The sequence below is a fragment of the Myotis daubentonii genome, chromosome 7 (assembly GCF_963259705.1).
Source record: "Myotis daubentonii chromosome 7, mMyoDau2.1, whole genome shotgun sequence".
Lineage (NCBI taxonomy): Eukaryota > Metazoa > Chordata > Mammalia > Chiroptera > Vespertilionidae > Myotis > Myotis daubentonii.
In genome coordinates, this window is record NC_081846.1 from 14,769,375 (window position 1) to 14,795,160 (window position 25,786).

Consider the following 25,786-nt stretch of genomic DNA (forward strand, 5'->3'; position numbering starts at 1 on the left):
GGAACTGATAATCACAGTAATAAAAATAGTTATGCTATGTCAAGCAATACACAGGTAAGGCACCTAGAAGTCACTGAAAATTTTATTTCTTTCAACACTACATTTATTCATAAGACAGGAATAGGGCGAAGGCTGGATGCTGGTATATCAGCGAAGGAAAGTCAAAGGCAACGACACAGTCACTCACGGAGGGAATCCAATGGGAGCCTGCAGCTTAGGTCTGGTGAGCAATGTGCTGTGCTGACCAATAACTAAGCAGTCGGAGGAAGGGAAAAGCCATCCTTCTTGCTTGCTGCTTTGACATTCACGTCCTTCCCACCACTCCACCCTGTCCTTCTCCTCCGCTCCCGTCGTCCCTACTGCCAGGGATTTCTTGCTTCTCTTTTCATTCTCAGTTCTGCACTTTTTCTTCCAAATCATTGATGCACACTGCTTTCCAGCTATGTCTTTTAATTTACATTTTCTTTCCCTTCACCAAGGATTCTCTTTCTAGCAAAAAGGTATTAACATCTCTCTCAGAGAAAGGCTTTAAGATCCTTCAAAGTCCTAACTGTCAAGGCCAAATCAGATCTTGCAGTTTGAGTTAAATCAGTTCAAATTAGAGGTTTCCAGTGTTTCCACTGCAGTCTTTGGAAACCATCGACCATCACCAGAAGTACCGGAGACTAGTGAAAGGTAGGCAGTGGAGCCTTTTGCCCTCCCAAGATGGTCTGTGGGTCCCTCAAATTTCAGGCTAGTGTTCTGACAAAAAGAGTGAGGCAGAAAGAGTACTACACTGGATTCAGCAGCCTGAATCTTCCTCTAGCGATGGCTATGGTTTTGGGTGGGGATGCTGACCTTGATGGGTGTTAAGGGTTGGAAGTGGGGTTGGGGGAGGGGAGGGTGTTATAGGGGATGTGAGAGTGATTGCTAAGTTCCCTCTGACTCTACAAAGGGTCTGTGCTCTGATATAAATTCAGTCCAAATACCAACTGTTGTACAGAGTGTGAACATCTATGGGCTGGGCCTTTATCTCCATTTTAAGTGTTTTGAAGGCATCCCGAACTGAACAGAGTTTATTGATGGTAGCTATAGGCAGCATATGCAGATGTTTCCTGATGCAACATTGAGTGTTTTAATATTCAGAATGCTAAAGGGGTTTAAGAAAATTATGATAACAGACACTAGATATTGCAATAAAACCAAAAAGGATTTTTTAAAAAACAACTTTAAGAAGATACTACCACTTGTACTCCCATAATTAGTTGGATGAAAAAAGTCTCAAAATATCATAAACATATACCGACAAAACCAAGATACGATTGTACCTTTTGTAGTTCTAAAGCATAAAACAGTTCATTTCAGAACATACTGCTCAGTCTGAAAAGTCAACATTTTTTTGTATGCAAAGGTAAATACTCCTTCTCTTGCCTATTGTGTATTTCAGGTTACTTATTTACAGTCCCATACGGCAGGAAAAAGCACACACTAAAAAATGACCTAAGAGATGTTCTGAAAATTAGATTATCTGAGTAGCTTAGCAAAGCTCATATTTTTGACATTGAAGTTTCCACTGGGCCAGTAAAACCCATCTGTCCCTAACATGCTGCATTGTCACTCATTCAGTAAAGTCACATTACCTTGGTAATGTCTACACTGAAGTAGACAGTTTCCCTGGAATTAGTTTAGAAGCTATTTAAAATAAAAGAAAAACACGTTCAGTACAGATTTGAAGAACTAAAAGCAAATTCTTCATTTATTCATGGGCTATTTATTGAGCATTTACTATGTGGTATTCTAGATGAAGAGGATGGGGCAGTGAGCAAAACAGACAAAGTCAGTTTCCTCAGGAACCTTATAATATTTCCAAATGGACTGACTCACAATTTCAATTTCTATCTTACTCCCTCTGGGTGAATTCTGGCAAAAACCAGTCAACTCTACTGAAAACACTATGACAAACCATCAAAAAGACTAATACAAAATGCTAAGCAATAAAACGGAAGTTAAGCTCTTACTCCTTTGGTCAGTTGGAGCTTAAATCAGTGCCATGAGCCTGGGGTGCAGACCCAGAGGCGGTGGCTCATCAGAGGTCACACCGCCAGTTAGTGGCAGAGTCAGGAGTGACACGCAGACTTCTTCATTCCTAGGCCAGTGAGCTTTCTGTGGGCTAGCCTGCCTTCATTTATTAAAAGGATCTTACTGATTTTAGAGCCAATTAATTGTATCTTTGCCAGTAAAATAAAAGTTTATAAATGAAATGTGATTATTCTCCTGGATCTGATATGAGGTGACAAAAAAGCTGGATATACAATTATGTATTTAATATGATTTCAAGTTGACTAAACAAAATACATATATATGTATATCTATAATAATAAAAGTGTAATATGCTAATTAGACCAGACAGCCAAACAACCTTCCAGATGACCTTCCAGCCTCTAGTATGCATACATATATTAGAGAAACTTTCTTTATACTCTTGTGTACTTTTCAAAATTGTTATAATGAACATCAGTTAACTTTATAGTTAGAAAGTTGAAATACGAGTGAAACAATGGTGAACATTTCCCCCTCCAACAAAAAATTAGGTTGTCTAAAATGTTTAGAGGTGAGATGATGAACACAATATTAACCAGACACCTAATTAGATGCCTGGTAAGAAATGTGTCTAGGTGGAGATGACAGCCATCTATTCAAGTGACCAAACGGTTTCAAAAAAACAATGGTGGCCTCGCCAGCTAAGACCGTGTTTATAAACGCTCCGTATTTATCAAGGGGCTTAATGGCATAAAAGGTCAGGTCAGTTCTGAGGGTTTCACAAAAGTCTTGTCTGTGTGAGACATTCCGAGACATTTTGACACGTGAATGTAGGAGCCACCGGGCCAAGGTGAAATGTTATTTACCAAGTTCCTCTGTGACCAAAGTTTAAAAGCCAAAAAAACTAGCATTGTGCTAGAGTTTTTATCCAAGAAAACCTTCACCGACACAAATACACAGAAGAGCGGGCAGTCGTAGGGCCTAAGAGTCGAATACCATCCCGGTCAGTCACCAGCCTGCGCTGCCACTCACAACATCTGGGAGCTCTCGGCCTGGTTCTCTCCTCTCCGAATCCCTAGCTGCTCTCCACACGCCCCTCTGCCTCTGTCCCTTTCTGATTCTAGAACACAGGCAGGAGTCCTGTCTCCCACCCGTGGTGTTAGAGGGCCCTGGAGAAATGCCTCAGTGTGCCCCCCTTCCATACCAGAGAGAGGAAAGAGCACGGGGATGGAGACTCCTGCTTCCTCCGCCACGGCCCCACTCCCTCTCGCTGCTGCGCGGATCCCACACCTCATTACAACGCTCACGGAGTGGCTGCCTCCCAAGAAAAGCCACAGAAAGGAAATATCATTAAAAAAGTGTATATGCTTAAGGGAAGCCGTTCCCTCCCTTAAGCCCGGGCCGAGCCAAGGCTGTTGTTCTCTATTGTTGAACAGGATGTGACAGGACTGCCAAGCGCTGCCCACAAACCTGCTAATTAGATGCCCTGACAGTGTTTGTTTTGGAGCCTTTCCCAACAAAGGAATGTGTCAGGCTGATTAGTGAGAAAAGGGTATGTAATGTATGTGTACTCTAGTCCAGATGAGGGCATAATCCAGGTATTCAGTCTGTTTGCGCAAGGACTCACAGCAAAACGGAGGCTGAGCAAATAGGAAGCCACAAGGACAGACCAGCTTCTGGGCAATGCTCTCAATCTCCTCTGGAGTTTTGTTTTACTGCCCCCGCCCCCACCGAAAAAATTCCTGCCTGAACATGAAGCCCTCGTTCAAAAAGTGACACACTGGAACTGGCTCCCCAGAAAAATGGAAGAGCCTTTGTCAGGTTGCTGGCAAATCTGGGTGTTGATGATTTTCTAGGCACCTAAATAAGCGACAACTTTAGGCAAAGCCACCTCCACAAATTAAAGGGAATGAGGGCCACAGGAAACACAGCTCTGCAGGGACTGTACAGGTCGAGCTGAGAAAACGGAGCGTCTCAGCATCCGCTATGGGAAGAAGTCATTCTGTAGTTTACAAGAAAGCAGTTTCTTTCTCTTTTGAAACAAACCTTTACATGGTTTGACTACAATTAGCTGCCGGAAGCTTCGTGTGTACATGGAGCTCCGAGGAGGGCAGAAAGTGCCAAGGCGAAGAACAAAGTCCGTGCCCCAACAAGTCCCGGTCCTCAGGGGCAGGTGGTAGGGATTGCAGTGAATGCAGTGACAAAGACCGATTCATAAGGTCAGGTGTGTTGGGAGGAAACCCCATGTTCTTCAGTGCAAGGTGGACGATTCCGGAGCTGGCCAGTTCTTTGGAGGCCTTCCTTCTCTGCACGCTAACTTGACAACGTAGGTTTTAAAAATAACACAGATAAGCCCTGTTGGAAACTCACTTGCTATGGACTTTCCCATGAGACCAATGTTCGTGCCCACCAGAGAGGTGTAGGAAATGTTCTTGGAATGTGTGCAGGTTTGATGTGGTGTCAGAGTATGTGAACTCGACTGGGGAGAGTCTGGTGCCGATAAGTTCAAGGTCCTGAGGGCAATGGCTATTTCTCGGAGGCAGGGAGGGCGTGGCCAAGTATTGTGCACAAGGAAAAACTGGCAGGTAATGCTCAGTCTGTTTCTCTAGAACCCAGTGCTTTAAGAACTGACATGCATATATGCATGACCCACGGGCACAGATAGTGGTGTGGTGAGGGCCTGGGACGGGAGGAGGGACCGGGAGGAGGGAATGGGAACAAAGGGCACATCTGTATGACTTTCAGCAATAAAGATAAATGCTTAAAAAACCCACATAACCCTTTCAGAAGAGTGGCCACTGAGCTGCAGATGCCCCCAACACTGGGAGAACCCTCCGTGGATGCCTTCCCTCCGGCAAGTGAGTGCTGTTGACCTGGGCCCATGGTCGGCAAACTGCGGCTCTCGAGCCACATGCAGCTCTTTGGCCCCTTGAGTGTGGCTCTTCCACAAAATACCATGTGCGGGCATGCACGTACAGTGCGATTGAAACTTCGTGGCCCATGCGCAGAAGTCAGTATTTTGTGGAAGAGCCACACTCAAGGGGCCAAAGAGCCGCATATGGCTTGCGAGCCGCAGTTTGCCGACCATTGACCTGGGCGGCTGAGGCTGGTGCCCAAGAAATACTTCAATGGTAGGTTAGTTGCTCCAACCTTCTGGGTAAAGCTGTAGTGTTGCTTCAGACTTTTACCATGCTCCTCTATCTTTGCAAGTATTCCCCCCTGCCCCCAGTTGTACTGAGATAAAGTTGACATATAACGTTGTACTAGTTTCAGATAAACAGCATAATGATTTGATATGTGTGTATATTGTGAAATGATCCCCACAATAAGTTTAGTTTACATCTATCACCACACAGTAGTTACACATTTCTTTTTCTTATGATGAGACCTTTGAAAATCTACTCTCTTGGAATCTTTCAGATCTGGGACAATATTGTCATCTTTAGTCTCTGTGATGTACATTACAACCCAGAACTTACCTTACAGCTGCAAGTTTGTACCTTTTGACCATTTACACCCATTTTGCCCACCGCCTGCCTCTGGCAATCACCAATCTTTTCTCTGTATCTGAAGTTTTGTTTCTTTGGTGTATGTGTGTATTGTTGTTGTTTTAGATTTCACAGATATGTGAGATCATATAGTATTTGTCTTTCTCTGATTTACTGCGCTTAGTGCAAGCATTTTAAACGCTAACTAATCAGTTTATTTAAAAAACTTTGTCTGTGTTCTTAATGAGTGCTCACAATATATTTGGGAGAGCTGAACCAAACAGTAAATTTTTATGGGATGCCTAGCATACATGTAACACACCAAATTCTGTGTGAAGTAGGGCCACATTCAAACACAGCCGACGAAGGCACAGGGCTCAGAGAGTCCTGGGTGTTTTCCCCAGTGGGAAACCTGGAGGGATGATTTGTATGTCACATGAAAAAGTCAACACAGCGAATGCGTCAGACAGAAAGGATGGCGCTGGTCCACGGGAGCTGGCACATTCTGTGAGTCCCATGTTAAAATGCGCTCTGGGTGTTTTTAAGAGGAAGTCTTTATGTGCTTGGGATCTGGACACGTTTCAAGATTCAGGAATGCCATCTTCCAGGGATGTGTGAAGCAGCGTCATGTTCTCAATAACGAGAGGACTGGTGATCTGCAGAGGTGTCAGAAAGCAAGCTGCTGGATGGGAGGCAATTTAAGGATTAAAAAAAGTCTATGTTCTGGGTCATTTTGTGGATTTATGTGACTTTCTTGCTTCTCATCATTCTCCCTTACATCTTAGAGCAGTACCAGTCTAACCTTCTGATTTTGAATTATGGGAAGTTAGAGGTCTGGTTTCTTATTCTCAACCAGGGAGGGCCCGTGTTGTCATTTCTGTTTGGTTAGGACGTGGAACTTTCTCTCTGTGTTCGCAGAATGCTTCTCTCTCCTAACGCTGGACTTTGGCCTTCGTCCTCTAGGAGGGCAAATGTTGGATGAGTCTTAACTCAGTCTGCAGCTCTGGGTCTTCCTATTGTATTTAAAACCTTGAGATTTGGCTTTTAGCGTTCTCCCACTTAATTTGAGAGGTAGTATTTAACTTACGCCTGAGAAGAACGAACATCCCCAGGGAAACCGTCAATGTTACCTTCAGAACGGAGGGGAGGAGATAGCCCTGACTAAGGCAGCTCCCGGGCCCCCAGGCCCACCCTCGCCAGCCGCAGCGGAGCCAGGGAGGGTTGCTGGGATCTCCTTCCCCACCCAACCCGGCTGGCTCAGGGCTCGAAGTGTAGAAACTTCCACGGTGCCAAATAAAAGAAAACTCAAAGTAACAGTTTTGGGGGAAGCTTCTTTAATGAGAGGCACACAGTCCCATTCCTACCCCCACCCCCCAATTTCTTTAGGGGGTATGCTTGCAAACATGGTTTGAAGACTACAGGTCCAGAAGAAACAGTGATGTATAAGGAAAAAAAGTTCTATATGTTTGGGTTCAAGTTTTGGCCTTATCTCTTGGGCCAAGGTAATCACCTTCCCTGAACCTGCGTTTCCTTGTTATTAAAATGGAGGTCAAACTTCCCTCCCACCGCTGGCATAAGATTAAGTGAGGGATGTAAACTGCTAGCATTAGGATTAGTAAGTATTGGTGCCAGGCCCTCTACAATCCCAGAACAGTCTCTTTGTTTGCTGGAGATGGTGTTCTGAAAATTACTACTAAGGCTCTATTTTAAATTACACATTTGTGACGTTTCCTCCTGTATAACAATTAATTTAACAAGGAAAAAAAGTCTGAAGAGTTGACCACTGTTTGATAGATGGTCTTAATCAAATAAGCACGTTAAAACCAAGGATAGTGGAATACTAAATACCTAAATCAGTGCTTGAGAGTCTGAGAGAGCTCTCTAATGCTCTTAGAAACTGTGGAACTTCTTTTTCATCTGCAGTGTGCATCATTCCTGTTGATGACACACCACCTGTGGGAGCTTCGGGTTCACACCCTGGCTGTGGCTTCTCCCACACTTCAATGCAACCTCCTCATGGCTTGGCGAGCGTCTCTCCGACTGGAGACTGCCAACTATTCATGAGCAAGGAGCATGCCATGTTCACGAGCCTAGCCCGATGCACAGACACAGCGCACTCAATAAATCGCATCCTGAAAGAATCGGATAGTAGTTCTAATGCTTGTGGAATTTTTAAAAACTGAATTCAGAATCAGTTCAATAATATCTGGATCTCAAAGGATGTTCTGAGGACACGGAGGGGCTGAATTTAGCAAGCTGGGCAAGGATATGTGTAGTAAGAAATTCACTACATACTTCATTTCTGTGACTTTTTTTTTTTTAATCCTCACCCGAGGATATTTTTCCATTGGTTTTTAGAGAGAGGGAAAGACAGAGAAATATCAATGTGAGAGAAACACATCGATTGGTTGCCTCCTGCACTTGCCCCGACCAGGGCCCGCGCCGGGGAGGAGCCTGCAACCGAGTTCTGTGCCCCTGACCAAATGGAACCTGGGCCCTTCAGTCTGCAGGCCAACGCTCTAGCCACGGAGCCAAACTGGCTGAGATTTGTACACATAGCTGTTTACACATGTTTTCTTATGGAAAATTTCAGACATACTCAGAAGTAGAGAGAAGAGTATAATAAACCTTTGTATACCTATCACCTAGCTTCAACAACGATCAATCTTTCATCCATATCTGTCCCCTCTCTCCCACAGTCAGACTATTATGAAGCAAATCCCAGAGACCATCCAACTTCATCCACAAAGATTTCAGTTACATAGAGATTTAACAATTTACCCTCCTTACTCAAATTTATTCTTATTTATCACACTTATTAACTTAGCACATCTTTATGAACGTTTTACATCTGCAATTCTATTTCTGGTTAAAGTTTCTTTTACTAAATCTTTTATTAGTGTTTCTATCCTTTTCTATAGACTTATATAAACCGCTCCCAGTGTTTAACTGGAAACTGAAACATCAAGAAATAGCTCAACAGGTTCCTGAGAAGCATTATTATCCTGCAAGTCCAGGGAGGTGACTCAGATGGTTGTGCAAGCTTGGAGAGGTGCATCCGAGCAAGGGAGAAACTGAGGGTCCTCGACAGCATGAATTCTTTCCTCCTGCGTGAAGGCCCCCAGGAGCCCACAGACATTTGTGCTGATGTCATTTTGGCTGTGAGTAACCAGCAACCCCGACTATGACCACAGCTACTTTAGAGGAGGTCTACCTTCGGGCTGTGATGCAGAACCACCTGGGGAGCCTTTGAAGGTAGAGATTCTCAGGGTTAAAAACAACCAGCAGGTCTCCCAGGAGATTCTGATGTGTAGCCCTTAACCCCTGTGCTGTTTAAGGATCAACTGTACCACATTTTATTTATCCATCCATCTACTGAAGAACATTTTGGTCATTTCCAGTTCGGGGTGATTATTTAAGCTGCTATAAATATCCATGTGCAGGGTTTTTTGAGGGTATAAGTTACCAATTTGTGTTATTTAGAAGTACATTGTTTACTCCCCAAAATTAGGGGGTTTTCCAGGCATTTTTTTTTATTATTGATTGCCAGTTTAATTTCACTGTGGTCTGAGAGAATACTTTGCATGATTTCTATGCTTTTAAACTTGTTCAGATGTGTTTTAAGCCCAGAATGTGATCTCTCTTGGTAAATGTTCCAGTGATCATCAGAAGAATGTATATTCTGTTGCTGTTGATGAACCACATGAATTGAGAAAGATGTCAATTGGATCCTGTTGATTGATAATGATTTGCAGTTTAGCTATATGCTTACTGATTTTCTCTCTCCTGGTTATGCCAGTACTGATAGAGGGGTATTGAAGTCTCTAACTATAATAGTGAAGATATAATTGCATTGAATCTATAGATTGCTTTGGATAGTGTGGACATTTTAGTGATGTTAATTCTTCCTATCCAGGAACACGGTATATGCTTCCATTTATTTGTAGGGAGGATAAATGATGATGGAAGGAGACTTGACTTAGGATGGTGACTACACAATACAATATACAAATGATGTATTGTAGAAGTGTACACCTGAAAACTATATAATTTTATTAGCCAATGTCAAGCCAATAAAATCAATAAAAAAGAAAAAAGGATGGGGATATATATATATATATGGGGAGATATATATATATATATATATATATATATATATATATATATATATGGATATATATATATCCCCATCCTTTTTTCTTTTTTATGTATGTGTCTCGTTGCAGTTTTTTCAGTTTTTGCTTCATGTGTTATGTCTTTTTGGGTAACTGACCCCTTTATCATTACATAATGCCCCTCTTTATCCTTGTATGAAGGATTGGTATTTTTTCTTTAAATATTCAACAAAATTCACTGGTAAAACCATTTGCCTTTTTTATGGGAAGATTTAAAATTTACTAATTCAATTTCTTTACTTGCTATATGTCTATTCATATTTCTATTTCTTCTTGAGTCACTTTTGGTAATTTGTCTTTTTAGAAATTTATCCATTTCATCTAAGTTGTTCAGCTTATTGATATGAAGTCGTTTATATGGTACTTCCTTATAATTCTTTTAATTGCTGTACCCTTTTTAATTCCTCATTTGGGGGAAAAAGTATACAATTCACTGATTTTCAGTGTATTCACAAGACCATGTAACTAAAACCATAATCTAATTGCAAAACATTTTTATCATCTCCCAAAAATATCCATATTCATTGGTAGGCCCTATTCTCTTTCCCCAAACCCTAGACAACCACTAACCTACTTTGTCTCTGTGGATTTGCTTATTTGGGACATTTCATATAATTAGAACATAGAATACGTGGTCTTTCACTTAGCATAATATTTTCAAGGTTCATCCATATGGCAGCATGTATCAGCACTTCATTCCTTTTTAGGCTGAATAATATTCCTTACGTGGACATACCACATTTTGTTTATTCCCTCTTCAGCTCATGGACATTTATGTTGTTTCCACTTTTTGGCTGTTATGAACATTTCTGTTTAAGTTTTTGTGTGGTGCACCTTCTAATTAGCATAGAATCTCAAGGTTATGAGCTAAGTACCTAGCCACTCAGGAACCTGGAGGCTGGAGAGTGTTTTTTGTCTTTGTGTTTATATGTCTGTCTTTCTATGTGTGGGAATGACCCAAGTTCCTGGATGTTTACAAAGAGTCTTTGGGTTTAAGAAGCCAGAAGGGCTGAGTCAACTCTTAACATCTTAACTCTGCCCTCCACGCTTCAGCTCTCCCTGGCTCCACGCCTCACCTTCTGTTCCGAACCACAGTGGAAGTGAGGCCTGCAGGGTGGGAAACGGACCATGACATGCATGCCCAAAAAAGCCAGTGTACACACACACACAAAAATGTATATTTCTATCGTGCTTTTCAGATAAAAGGAAAAGTGATATGTATCATTTTGTGATTCAAGAAAAGCAATGGTAAAAACCCTGCTCTCAAGTTAGTGGGAGGGAAAAATCATCTATCCATCAATAGATGTGATGATGCCCAAATATTACTTTGGTTAGAAAAACAATCCCACATAAACTCCCACTTTTCTCTCTTTTGGTCCTCAAACTTTCACCACTATGCTGCAGCGCCTCTGTGGATAAAGGCATGTGGCGAGCCGGACAGCTGTTCGCCGGTGTCCTCTAGCTTCATGCCTAGGAATCCATCCCGTTTTGGCCATCCTCCGAGACTCTTCCCCATCATCTGTCACTTGGCCCTGAAATGGTTGTGAGCTCTTCCTCCCCAGTCTTTGTTCTAAAATTGAATCTGAACACTCTCTGTTACCTAATAAGGCAGAGCCAGGCAATGTTTCTTTGCAACTCTGTTATCTCATTCTGGATAAAGGTAGTGAGGTGAGTTGCAAAGAAATCTAGAAAACCAAAGTGTAAAAACATTCTCTAAGAATAAGGGAAATCTGATCCAGGATAAGACAAGAGATACAGTACTTGACTAAAAGTTGGTCTGATCTGGCCAAATAAGACTGCATGTGACACATTCAGGTATACGTTTATAAGACGAGATTCTGTACCTGCTTGTTGAAATATCTTCAAAAGGGTAGAGGATCTCTCCATTGTTGCAGATTTCACAGATGAACCCCTTCTGGCTGCAGAGACTGCAGCTGTACACGTGAGAGCTGGCGAATTTAATGACCTTGCCCAGGAATGGAGCCAGCTTTCCCTCTATTACCTGCAGGAAGAGAAATGGGACAGGGAAAGTCATTGAGCACAGAAATCTTGCAGATGAGGAGAACTGGAATTCCTTTCCTCTACACAACAGGAAAACCTCTAATTATAATTTCTCAGCAACTCTGAGAAAGAAAAGACAGTATTTTCGCTCCAAAAGAACCCTCTGGTTTAAACCACTGGAGGTTAGAAAATGAAGATGTTGAAACTTCTTTTGTATTCTTCTTTCTTTGTAGTGGGGTGTAAGGGATTGAAGACCAACAAACGGGGAGCCCCACTTGCATGGACCGACTCACAGTTATGGTGCGGTGTAAGAGGAATGCAGCGGGGTTCCGGGAATAGACTGAAAACAGCCAGGGTAAGTATGAATGCAGAACTTCATACTTTATGTTGTCTATCCAACAGTTCCCTTTCTCTGATGAATTAATAGGATAGTTTTTTCACTATCTCCCCCACGAACACAGAACAAATGTGGAAAAATAGGTTTCTTTTGCTGCTGACAAGTACCAGTATATTAATATAAAGAGGTTGCAAATTTGGCAGGCAGAGGGTCATATTCAGCCTGAAGAGTTTTTTTTTTTTTAATCTCTTAGTGTTTTAAAGAATGAGCCATTTTAATAATTAGGAGCCTGGTTGAGCATTGACCTCTGAACCAGGAGGTCATGGTTCGATTCCTGGTCTGGGCACATGCTCTGGTTGTGGGCTCGATCCCCAGTGTGGGACGTGCAGGAGGCAGCTGATCAATGATTCTCTCTCATCATTGATGTTTCTATCTCTCGCTCCCTCTCCCTTCCTCTCTGAAATCAATCTATAATAATAAACGGGTAATATGCTAATTAGACCTGACGGCCGAGCAGCGGAACGAACATCCGGACGAACTTCCAGACAACCGTCAGGGACCACGCTATGACATCCACTGGCACCAGGCCAGCCAAGGCAGATGCAATGCAACTGGTCGGGGGCCAGGCCATTGCCCCATGCTCGCCCTGCAGAGGGAGGCCCAGGCCACCGACCTTCGAGGGAAGCCCGGGTCCGGGTGCCAAAGGGAAGCCGGTGTTGGCAGCCTGGGGAAGGAAGGCCTACTCTTGCGTGAATTTTGTGCACTGGGCCTCTAGTAAAAGTATATCTAAAAAATAAATAAAAATAATTGGGAGATTTCACATAAAAATGCAGATTTGGGGTTTCTTTTGAAAAATCATTATATCTAGCAGAGCTAGGCCTGAACTCTAGCATGGTGATGATCCTGCCTGCGACAGGCAGCTTGCTCCTCCCGGAGCACGTGCCTCCTGTCGGTAGCTGTCCCTGCCAGGCCCTTGTGTCTTGCATCGGCCTGCCTCCCACAGGTACCACACCTGTTGGCCTGCAAACAACCTGGTTTTTGGAACCAATGGTTAGTCTGACCCATCCTCACTTCTCTAAAATGATGGGTTTCAAAGTGTTCAGCAGTTCGTGTACCAACAAGATAAAACCTGCCTTTATTTCTCTCTATTAGTGCAAATGTATATACATGCTGATTTTAATAAGAAAAAAAGAAAGAAAATTTAATTTGAAAATATTTGGAAATAGCTGTAGACTTTCAAATGAATCTATAGTTTGAATGACAATAACATAAAAATAACATCCAAGGGCAATGCATATCATACCTAAATGGAAATTACAGTGCCAAGGTGAATAAATTAGTAGTAACTAACATTTCGGAAATAAAAGACTGCAAGGAATGTAATAATGTGTTTTGCTAAAAATGAAGCTATTCATAATACTGGAGATAAAAACTTAAGTGGTTTTTAAAATATATATTTTTTTATTGATTTCAGAGAGGAAGGGAGAGGGAGAGATAGGAACATCAATGATGAGAGAGAATCATCAATCTGCTGCTTCCTGCACACCCCTACTGGGGATTGAGCGTACAACCTGGGCATGTGCCCTTGACTTGAATCGAATCGGGACGCTTCAGTCCACAGGCCTATGTTCTATCCACTGAGCCAAACCGTCTAAGGCTGAAGTGGTTTTAAAGGTCACAGTATAATCTCATGATATTTTCAAAATAACAGTAGTTAACTCTAGGGAAGGGAAGAAGTGGGAAAAGCAAGTCTTTCACTTTGCATACAGTTGTCTTTTTGCATTTTTAAAAACAATGTATATCGTTTTGCATCAAGGTACAGAAAATGAACAGAAAAACCAGGTTTACTGCTTTAGAAAAGTGGATTCCCCCCCCCCCCTTAATATAGAGGGTAGAAATTATGCTGGCTGTTTTTCTGTCAAGCAAGTCCGTTTTCCATCATTCTTTAACTTATTTTCCTCTCTATTACCTTTAGAAAGCCATAGAAAGAGCTTTTTTTATTTTCTCAAGGATAATTAACTTCGACAAACCCCAGCAAAGCGTACTCCTAATACCAACACATGATACACTTTCTAAGAAATAACCGCTACCAAATCATACACCCAACCACCAGAAAACACTTTCCAATGTGTCATAGGGTTATTTCTAAATTGTGGTGACAATACTTCAGTTCTACTTGGTTTTGCTTACATTATTATTTCCTAAACAACCAAGGTTAACGACACATTTAAAGAGAGGCGCAAACTATAGTCCACTCCGGGGAAAACATCAGGATGTAGAACAGTTCTGGAAACCAGGTGAGTAAACGCTGCTTGAAGGAACCCAGGGTGAGAAGAGAAGACCTTGGGGAGGACCTGACAGTTATTATCTGGGATCTAGAGGAGCAGACCGGGCATCTTGTGCATAAAGCTTTCCCCATTTTAGATGATCTCCTTGAGGCAAAGGGTATGAGAATTTTGAAGGCTTTTGAAATAACTCACCAAACTTATTTAATAAGCTTAAAAAATTAATTTGGGGACTGATAGCTTTATAATATTTAGTCTTCTTATCGAAGAACCTGATCTATATCTCCATTTTATTACATTTTCATTTATTATAGTTCAATAAAAATTTGTTTTCTTTCCTTGTATAGGCCACTCACACTTATTATATTTAGGTTATTTCCAAACTGAATTTTGTGTAATATTTTTTCTTATTAGCCATTGCTGGTATATTAGAATATATTGACATTTGTGTACACCTTATATGAGTATATTTTACTGTATTTTCAGGGATGCAAAGCATTTTTAGGAGATTCTTTTGGGTCTTCTGAAAGTAATAAACTGGTCCCTTCCTTTCTAATATTATACCTCTTATTTATGTTTCATGTCTTATTGCATCACTCAGTGCTCCTAACACAATATTAATTAACGATGGTGTTAGAATCAAACTGGAAATTATGGAGTCTAGTGAGTGGTTCATTTTCTCCACCAGAAACATATATATTATCATTCACCACATTTTATTGATTTCCTCTCTTTTTAAATTACAGCTTTAGTGAGATATAATTCACATACCATGTAATTCACCTATTTAAAGTCTACAATTAAATAGCGTTTGGTTTATTCACAGAGTTGTATACTATAACCACCATCAATTTTTGAGCATCTCTTCAACTCTTCCAAAAAACCTTGTACCCATTAGCAATTACTCTCTTTCCCCTAAACTGCTCCCCAAGCCCTAACCAAGCAATAGTCTAGTTTCTGTCTCTGGATTTACCTATTTTGGACATTTCATATAAATGGAATGATACAATATGTGGCTTTTCACTTAGCTTAACGTTTTCAAGGTTCAAGTTGATTCTCTTCTAAACACCTCTAATGTAAGTCTCCTTTTTCCATCCTGCCCTACACTCGTATCTCTCCTGTCAATCTTCTAATTTTATTTCCAGATGCCTGTCTTTTTCCTTTGATCTGACCATAATATATATACTAATCAGTTTTAGATACCACTTTCATCATATATCATGTCTTCCCTCAAACCTTGGTGAATTCTTATTTTATCATTATTAAAAACTCTTCACTCATTCATTTCAGAGAATTATATTGAATTACTATGTCCCATGTTCTCCATACAAGAGTGAACTGGGTCAAACTGGAGCTTACATTTTGCCTTTTACATTTTACATTATGGTGTGCAGGTGGTCCATACTCTGGTTCCACACTACCTATCCAAATTCATTTTCCATTTCTTACGATGTAACTTCTGTTGTGAGCAAACGTTTCCTCGTGTAGAATATGCTTACTCTTGTTCCTGTGCCTTCACCCCTGTCATTTCCTCTGTCTGAAGTTTCGCTTCTCTTCTTAAACACTTCTTTAGCTTCACCTAGGCTTCATGGCTCCGACCTATTCTGGCTTCATCTGGAAAGCCAGCTTTGGCCACTTCACTGTTCGGATCTCCTGTGCTTCACATAAACTACTTTTACATCATGCACACCATGTAATGTAATATAAAACTTGATGCTGTTTTGTACTCTTTGCTAATGCTTAACATGTGATTGTTTTGCTTATCCAACTGTTGATTGAATATATCGAAATGGTGAGCCTAACTATAAAATGGTGATTTTACTTACAAAAATGTAAATTTTATATGGAGCAACCTAAGAGAATGTAAATTGCTTGGAGGCAAGACTGAGTCTCATACTTGTCTTAAATATCCTATTTCTGCCAGGCACCTAAGCTCTTGTTGACTGACCAATGATGCTTTCTTGTCTTTTTCCTTGGCTGCAGTGGTTATATCTTAGGGCTGTTTTTGTGTCACAGATATTTTCAATCATTCTGCTGGGTGATTTAGGGAGGAGCATAAAGAGTGCATGGCCCTGGTGGAAGCTCAGCTATTCAGGGACTCCTTTGGCTTCTTTTCATTTGATTAATTGCTCTTCCTATTTGTCAGCTTAAGTTCATGGCCATGTTCCAAAGGGCTAAAGCTGCTGAAAGATTTCCTTCCAGAAAGTGAGGTAATAGTCTATGTTTTAGAATTTACAAACATATCTTTAATATTTCAGAAAGGAAAAGTTTATACTTATAATTGTCCAGGGATAAAGATATATTTAGAAGGTTTAAATCTTATCTTTGACTACAACTACTAGCAGCACTGGGAACCGGATCCAACTATTCTGGCTGTTCGTTTAGAGGTTTCATCACAACAAAGCAGTAGGTTCCAAATGTGACATCTCCAAGGGTTCTTTTAAAAAATCAAATATATTAATACAAATTTTAAAAAAGAAAAATCAGATATATCTTTACTTTGGATAATTGTTTAAAAACAAAATCAAATGATCTGCCTCCCATCATCTGCTCCTGCCCCCAAGTCTTACAACTTCTAATCCCATTTCCTAGCCATCTTGGTGGGGGCTTAGGGTTAGGGCCATATTCCACAAACACCAGGAAGATGGCAGCCTTAAAGAAGAACAAAGCCCAAGGAGCTCCTACCCTTAGTTTCTAATGAGAATGAAAAGTAGAAAAGAACTATTAGAATGCTAATGGACCTGGGAAATGACTATGGCAAGGTCAAATGGCCAACATGAGAATAAGTACACAGCCTGAGGGAAGTCAGATTTGAGAGCTCTGTAGGTCATCCCTAAACTGGAGTGCATCCCTAGAGTGACAATAGTCCTCAGTGAGGCCCAGCATGGGGAACAGTCCTACAGCAAAAAGAAAACAGATTCCAAAAAAAATTGAGACTAGTATAAGGAGCCTCTGGGGCAACTTCAAGCATACCAACATTCACATCATGTGGATCCAGTACGAAAAGAAAGAGCACAAGAAATTGGAAACCTATTTGAAAACTTAATGACAAAAAACTTTCCTAATTTGGTGAAGGAAATAGACATACAAGTTCAAGATGCACAGAGATTCCCAAACAAGATAAACCCAAAGAGGCCCACACCAGGACACATCATAATTAAAATGCAAAAGGTTAAAAACAAAGAGAGAATCTTAAAAGCAGCAAGAGAAAAGCAGTTAGTTACCTATAAGGGAGCTCCATAAGATTGTCAGTTGATTTCTGAAAAGAAACTTTTCAGGCCAGAAGAGATTGGCAAGAAATATTTAAGGTAATGAAAAGCAAGGACCTATACCAAGATTACTCTACCCAAAAAAGCTATCATTTAGAATAGAAGGACGGATAAAGAGCTTCCCAGACAAGAAAAAGTTAAAGGAGTTCATCACCACCAAACCAGTATTACATGAAATGTTAAAGGGTCTTCTTTAAGAAGTAGAACAAAGAAACAAAAGATAAAAATATGAACAATAAAAGGGCAATAGATACATATCTATTAATAATTGAATCTAAAAAACAAAATAGCCCTGGCTGGCATGGCTCAGTTGGTTGGAGCATCGTTCCATACACCAAAAGGTTGGGGGTTTAATCCTGGTCATGGCAAATGCAGTTGATACTATTCACATCAATGTTTCATTCTCCTTCCCTCTCTCTGCCTCTTTCTTTCTCTCTCTCAAATCAATAAAAACATATATCTTCTCCAGTGAGGACTAATATAATAATAATAAAATAAAAATAAAGTAAATGAATAAGCAGAACAGAAATAGACTCACAGGTACAGAGAACATTTTGACGGTTACCACATGGACGGGGGTTTTGGGGGGATGGGAGTAAAAGGTGAAGGGATTAAGAAGTACAAATTAGTTGTTATAGAATAGTCATGGGGATGTACAGTAGCGCATAGGGAATATCCTATATAATAAAGAGCTAATATGCTAATTAGACCAGATAGCAAAACGACCTTCCTGAACAACCTTCTGGAACAACCAGTGGGTAGGGGGTGGGGTGCGGGGCCATGAGGCAGCCGGGGCCACAAGGGCTGAGGTAGCCAGGGCTATGAAGGCCTACTCTTGCACAAATTTCATGCATCGGGCTTCTTGTAGTCAATAATATTCTAATATGTATGGTGTCAGATGGGTATGAGACTTATCAGTATAATTGCTTAGTAAGTTATGTAATGTCTAATCATTGAGATGTACACCTGAAACTAATATAATAATGCATGTCAACTGTAATTCAAAAATAATGAAAATGATTTTTTAAAAAGTCATTAAGACCATTAACCAGGTGGTCATTTGGATATGTCATAAGTGATTGCAAAATAGGCCTCTGGATGAGGTTTCGTTATCCCTCTATTATTTTTCCCCAAAGTGCCTGCCTACATGAGCAAAATCATGACAAAGTAGTTAGCAGAATGCTTCCTCCACTTCCTCCATCTCCTCAACCCCCTGCACTCAACCTCCTTCACCTTCTCCATATACCAAGTTGCCCTATCTTCTTGAGAAAAGGCAGATGTCTGAAACAGGGCAAAAGAGTTTGTGTCTGTTTTCCATTCAGCTGAATTTCTTGTACTAAGGAAGGTACTGGTCTGATTTTATTTACTTGGAGAGCATGCATATATGAGTATGTCAGAGGTATTTTAGTGACCGGGCATTCAAAGAACACACACTCCATTTGTAACTTAAAATGCTGTGTCCTCTTATTGCAAGTAGGATAAGGACAGACTGCAGCGTCACACTGATACCTTCTTATTCTTCCTGATTTTGCTATTTTTCACCTTTGTGGTCTCTCTCCGAATTCTGTTCACTCTATCATTTCAGGTACTTCTCCAGGAACCATCAAATATTACTTTCCATGCTCCAGCTAGCTGACAGACACACCAAATATGCTTCCCATGGAAGCTGCCTGGTTGAACTTCCAGTTCAGGGATACACACATTCATTCTCTCCCTCCCCCTCTTCTATTCTGGTCAAGATGGTCAGCATTGGAATTTGAGGCCTATGGCTTTCTTGCAGACTAAGACAACAGACTTTATTTGATTTGCTTTCTTGCAGACCAATCAAAAATTACAATTAAGTTAAAAAATAACCTAGTGCTGCCTTCTCCAAACCACAGTTTCAGAAACAGCTGCTTATTACTCATGTGTGGCACCAGGAAATTGCAGTGTCATGTTCAAGGTCTGCAGCCAATAGAGATCTGTGGGATTGGGAAATGGGCACAAATGATTCTTTTATGTCTGTTACCTTCACTCCCTTGGCACCACCACAGAATTCAAAATCTACAGGGGGAGAGAGACAGAGCACTAGTAACTTGGACAAGAAAAAAACAAAGGAAAAGCTCTTTCTCATTGCATTCCTGTATGCATTGGCTAATTCCTTCCCCCTGATCTGTCACTTACCTTCCATGCGAATGCGAGCATTCCTCGGCCATTGTGCAGCATTTAGAATCTGGACGACTATTGGGAAGACTTTGATGAAGAGGCTGCTTGCACTTGACAAATGGCCCCTCCTCTAAAAGTCCAACCAAAAGACCCCATTCACAGAGCACAAAGCCACCTGCCACTCACTAGTAACAAGCTAGCTGATGACATGGAAGAATCAAAATGGTCACACATTGTAAAATGATTTCCAATATAATTCAGTTTGCATTTGCTTGGCCAGAGGCCTGTGGAAGTTGGCCCTCGCTATTTTCCCTGCTTGTCATTTCTCCGCATCGACGGGTGGGTACAGTGAAATCTAGGGATCTAGGCCGTGCAAGTTCATGGAGAGTTAAGGAAAAACAGCCCGTGGATTCTGCTCAAGTTTGAAAACCCTAACACACAGTGAGGATATTCTGAGTTCTCATTCAATTATAAATGGTACTCATCGTAATCATAAGTCCTTGAAATTGGAAAATAAAAAGCATAGGGGATTTTCCTATTTCAAAAAGTTTTGCTAAAACCTCATTTTCCCATAATTAACCTTTGAGCTCCTTATCGTGGCTCAATGCTGGGATGTTTGTATATAAACAGAAAACTGTCTTCTCTAATTAGCTGCTCCCCACCCCTCTTTACCCATCATGGAGCTGCTCTAACACTGCTGGGCTTCTGGCTAAGCAAGCACTTCACTGAGGGTGGATTATGATGTCACCAATTAGCTCTTATCTGATCCTTTCCCAAAGGTGACAATTTCTACTTAGACTTAGGAAACTATGTGATAATTGAATTTTGAGTTGATGTAATTGGGTAGATTTGTGAGTGGTCATCAAATTACATTTTGCCTCCTGCTGGAAACTAAGTCTTAGGGAATGCAAGATAAAAGAATTTTAATTTTCTTCAGTTGTTGAGTGGCAAAGATGAACCCAAGAACATAAACTTCTTCTTTATTTTTTAAAACTTCATCCAAGGATGTTTATTGATTTTAGAGAGAGAGAAAAGGGGCAGAGGGAGAGAGAGAGAGAGAGAGAGAGAGAGAGAGAGAGAGAGAGAGAGAGAGAGAAAACATGGATTGGTTGCCTCCTGTACTCTCCTGACCAGGGATCAAACCTGTAACCTAGGTATGTGCCCCGACCAGGAATTAAATCCGCAACCTTTTGGTACACGGAATGACACCCCAACCAACTGAGCCACCTGGCCAGGGTGAACATAAATTTCTTACTCATAAGAAAATATGGGATGGGGGCTACTTCATATAGTTTTTCTGTACTACAGAAAGTGCCTTAAGGGGTGTGGCCTTGTCAAGGCACAGCCTCATGGAACGTCTGTGGAAGCATTTGCAGAGAGTGAAGCACAGTTACGTGATCCACATGTGCTGAGCTCCCAAACAGACCACATAGTCTGACATATCTGTGAAGGGAATGATTAAATTATTTTACATTGAGACAGTTCCAGAAAATTCTCATGGTACGGTCAACAGAATTTTACTTCTGTGTTGAATTCATTGGCCATATACCTGAAGTAAATCTGATTTAGGTCTCTATTCATTTTGGTCCTAGTTATGACATTATTGACTCATCAAACAGTAAACAAGGAAAGGCCCTGAGTGGTCTTTTAAACTCAGCGTCCTTACGTAATAGGGGTATGAGAAATCTGCGGCCCAGAGCGGTCCTGTGAGCTGCCTAAGATCACCCAGCGGATCAGTGACAGACCCTGACTGCCCTCTTAAGCAGCCTCACTGCTACAGGGAAGGACTTTCCGAGGGCATCTGGGGTCAGACGCAGCTCTAGGGTGTTGGCCTGAGAATCCTGACCCACCGTATAGAAATGGAAGATTTCTAAAACGGGCTCAGTCCCTAAATGGAAGCAAGATGTGCAGTCTAGATAGATCCAGGTTACACCCATAGTTTTGATCTGAACTGGATCTGCCTTTGGCTTATAGCAGCGGTTCTCAACCTGTGGGTTGTGACCCCTTTGGGGGGCGAATGACCCTGTCACAGGGGTCGCCTAAGACCATCAGAAAACACATATATAATTACATATTGTTTTTGTGATTAATCACTATGCTTTAATTATGTTCAATTTGTAACAATGAAAATACATCTTGCATATCAGATATTTACATTACGACTCATAACAGTAGCAAAATTACAGTTATGAAGTAGCAACGAAAATAATGTTATGGTTGGGGGTCACCACAACATGAGGAACTGTATTAAAGGGTCGCGGCATTAGGAAGGTTGAGAACCACTGGCTTATAGGAAGATTTACTGTCCAACCTATTTACTTCTAGTACAGAAATTCTCTTAAATGGGCACATCTTATGTAAATTCCTGAATATGAAGTATGATTCTGAAGAGCATTGATCAAACGACTGGGAAATCGATAAAGTAACACAAAACTGTGACAAAAATGGACTTAATATAACATAAACGCTATTCTATTTACCAAAACTAGAGAAATGATTTTATTAAGTGGAGAAGCAACTATAACTTGAAAAAAATAAGACAAAACCAACAACTGCCTGTATGCATGTATGTGGGAGAAATGGAAGAAATATGGCTTTTCAGAGAAGACCTGCGCAGAGGCCAATGTAAGACACATTAACCGAAAAACAACAAAGACCCCCCCCGCCCCCCCCCCCCCGACGGTTTAAAAGGGACAGAGAAATAGAGGAAAATAAAAGCACCATTCCCTGGTCATGTCAGATGACCCATTAGGAGTTAGGAGAGGCAGAAAGCAAAGAAGGGAAGGAGGAGGAGGGAAAAGATGGAAGGGAAAAAAAAGTTAAGAAAAAGAAGTGGAAGGCAAGTCAGAAACTCACAGAGAGGAAAAAGCCAGGATGCAGCTGGCTGAGACCTGAAATGGTCATTAGAAACCTAGGCTTCTATTCCTAGGTATGTCCCCTGAAAGCTGTGTGAGCCACTTCACTTCTCCAGGCCTGTTTCCTCATCTACAAAATCAAGTGATTGTACCAGGTCATTCAAAACTAGATGACCAGTAAGGATCCCTCTCTGTTCGAAAAGTCTACGATTTTGTGATTGACGAACAGGGGAAACATCAAAAGAAGCTTGTTGAATACCCCCAGGAATGTAGAAATGGAATATCTGGGGAGACAGATAAAAGGTGAGTTTAGCCAGACTAATTAGAAGATACCCAAGGACATTTTCAAAAGGAGTGAAATAATGTCACTAGCTTGCTGAGTGCCATTCAAAGAGGACTTAATGCTTTTTAGGAATTGTCCGCTCACAGGTGTGCAACCAGACACCGGTTTTCCTGAAGAAGCTTGAAATCCCTTCCTTTCATTAATGCATTTAATTAGTAATCATGTTTAGATAGCACTTAGGGATGAAAAGTACAATATAAGTGCTCAACATTATTATTACTTAGTCACTTTTATGAGACTAGCAATGCCAAAGATTAAATGGGAAAACAAAATAAGTTCCTGTCTAGAATGCTGTGATCTAATAAATAGCTGGGTCGCTGATGTGAGAAAAAGCAAGTCCTGCATATAAAGTGAGAGAGGCGCTTTATTAGCTTGCATGCCATTGTGTTAAGGTTGTTGGTAATTTGTATTCTTTGCCTCCAGGTGTCAACAAGCAGTAAACCACCACTTACACACAACACTGATTATGATTTCACACATCTTGTTTTTCAAGAATATCATCTGCAGTATTTGTGGCGTCTAGATGCTGGGCAGCTGTATATCCAGGATATGGACTGAAATACACGTGGGAATTTAGTATACAATAAAAGTGGGGGAAATAAGTTATTTAATAAATGATGGTGGGGCAGCTGGTTCGCCATGGCGAGGGGAGGGGGGGACGAGAAAGCTGAATCTCCCACTCATTCCACAAAAAATGTGATTCCAGATAAATCAAACATTTAAATATAAAAAGAAAACCATTTACAAAGTATTTTTAAAATGATAAAAAAAAGTATTAGAGAAAAATGTCAGAGAAATATTTACATGGGAGTAAATATTTTATAACCCTAGAAACCATAAAAGAGTGGTGAATGTGAATATATAAAATTTAAAAGTTAGTACAATACAAAATACCACTTGCAAAGTCATGTGACAGGAAACTGGGGAAAATATTTCCTATTTATGTGAAAAAGTGCTAATTTCCTTAATATAGAAAGAGCTCTTTCAAATTAATAAGAAAAAGATCAACAATATAATTTCAAGACAAGTTAATGAAATTAACAGGCAATTCACAAAAGCTACAAATGGCCAATAACATAGAAAAAAGATGCTCAACCTTACTTACAATGGGAAAAAATACAAATTAGAGTAACCGTGTGAGGTTATATTTTATATTTTAGATTGGCTAAGATTAAAAATATCTTCAGTATGGAAAGTTAATGTGGGTGCAAGGCATTCCCAAGACACTCAATGAAAGCAGAAATTGGTCCTCCCTTTTTAGGAGGCAAGTGGCAATAGTATCAAACCGCAGAGCAGGCATACCCTTTGACCGGGCATTCTCATGTTAATGATTTTACACTACAGATACATTTACACACGTGCACAGGAAATGGCCGAGGGTGTTCACTGCAAGACTGGTTCTAATAGAGAAAACTGCACAGGTTAAACATTAAGGGAACTCTCAACCCTGCAGCTGATAAAAGCAAGAGGGTAAGCCTTTATGTGTACTGAACATGCTCATGGACCCACATGTCCACCGTATACTGTCCACTAGAAAAGGCAAAAGCAGAAAGGCAGGATAGTTTGATCCTATATGCAAAGGGAAAGAAAGTAAAAAAAACAAAATCCCACACTTAGAAATGTGTGGAAATATGTGGAAGAAGACAGCAAGCTGGCTAGAGTTAGCAGGAGCTACCGCTGCGAAGTGGAATGTGGGAGCAAGAAGGGGAGGTTTAAAAACAGATTTCTGTAATAAACTGGATAAGAAATTAAGACAAACCATTTTATTTACAATTGCATAAAAAAATAAAATAAAAATTCCCAGGAATAAATTTAACCCAAGGAGGTGAAAGACCTGTACACTGAAAACTATGACATTGCTGAAAAAAAATTGAAGACTACGCAAATAAATGGAAAAGATATTCCATGATCATAGACTGGAAGAATTAATATTGTTAAGTGTCCATACGACTGCAAAGCAATCTATATATTTAATGTTATCCCTATCAAAATAGCAAAACAAACAAAACCCAACAACAACAACAAACAAAAACAATCCGATTAAAAAGTGGGAAGCAGATCTAAATAGACTTTTTTCCCCCAAAAAGACATACAAATGGCCAACAGCTACATAAAAAGGTGCTCGATGTCACCAGTCACCAGGGAAATGCAAATCAAAACCACAATGAGATATCACCTTGCACCTGTTGCAATGGCTATTGTAGAAAGGATAAATAAGTGTAGGTGAGGATGTGGAGAAAAGGGAACTCTTGTGCATTGTTGGTAGGAATGTAAATTGGGGAAGCCACTCTGAAAACAGTATGAAGTTTCCTCAAAAAATCAAAAATAGAATTACCATATGATCCAGCAATTCCACTTCTGGATATTTATCTGAAGAAATGGAAAACACTAACTCAAAAAAGGCTTAGCATCCCCATGTTCACTGTAGCATTATTCACAATAGCCAAGACATGGAAACAACCTAACATCCATGCTGGACAATGGATGAAGACAATGTGGTATATTATACAGTGGAATATTATTCAGCCATAAAAAGAAGAAAATCTTGCCATTTGCTACAACATATGCAGATCTTAAGGGCATGATGCTAAGTGGAATAAATCAGACTGAGGAAGACAAATACTGTATGATCTCACTTCTATGTGAAATTTAAACACACACACACACACACACACACACCCAACCAAGCTCACAGATACAGAGAACAGATTGGTGGTTGCCAGAAGCATCCGGGGGTGGGAGTGGGGGGTTGAAATGAGTGAAGCTGGTCAAAAGATATAAACTTCTGGCTATAAAATAGATAAGTCATAGGGATGTAATATATCGCATGTTGGCTACAGTTAATATTGTATTGCATATTTAAACGTTG

General features: G+C 40.6%; 1 protein-coding gene across 8 annotated transcripts in view; it reads right to left on the reverse strand.

The window, feature by feature from the left end:
* The window catches only part of PLEKHM3 (pleckstrin homology domain containing M3), a 177,268-nt gene that overhangs the window by 24,293 nt on the left and 127,189 nt on the right, over positions 1-25,786 (reverse strand). For 6 of the 8 annotated variants that reach the window (XM_059702941.1, XM_059702935.1, XM_059702936.1 and 3 more), the window contains one exon: positions 11,527-11,684. In XM_059702941.1, the coding sequence (XP_059558924.1) occupies positions 11,527-11,684 (158 nt within the window). Of the gene's footprint in view, positions 1-5,248; positions 6,187-11,526; positions 11,685-25,786 lie in introns of those variants that run through there. The other 2 variants (XM_059702938.1, XM_059702942.1) reach the window with 2 other exon arrangements.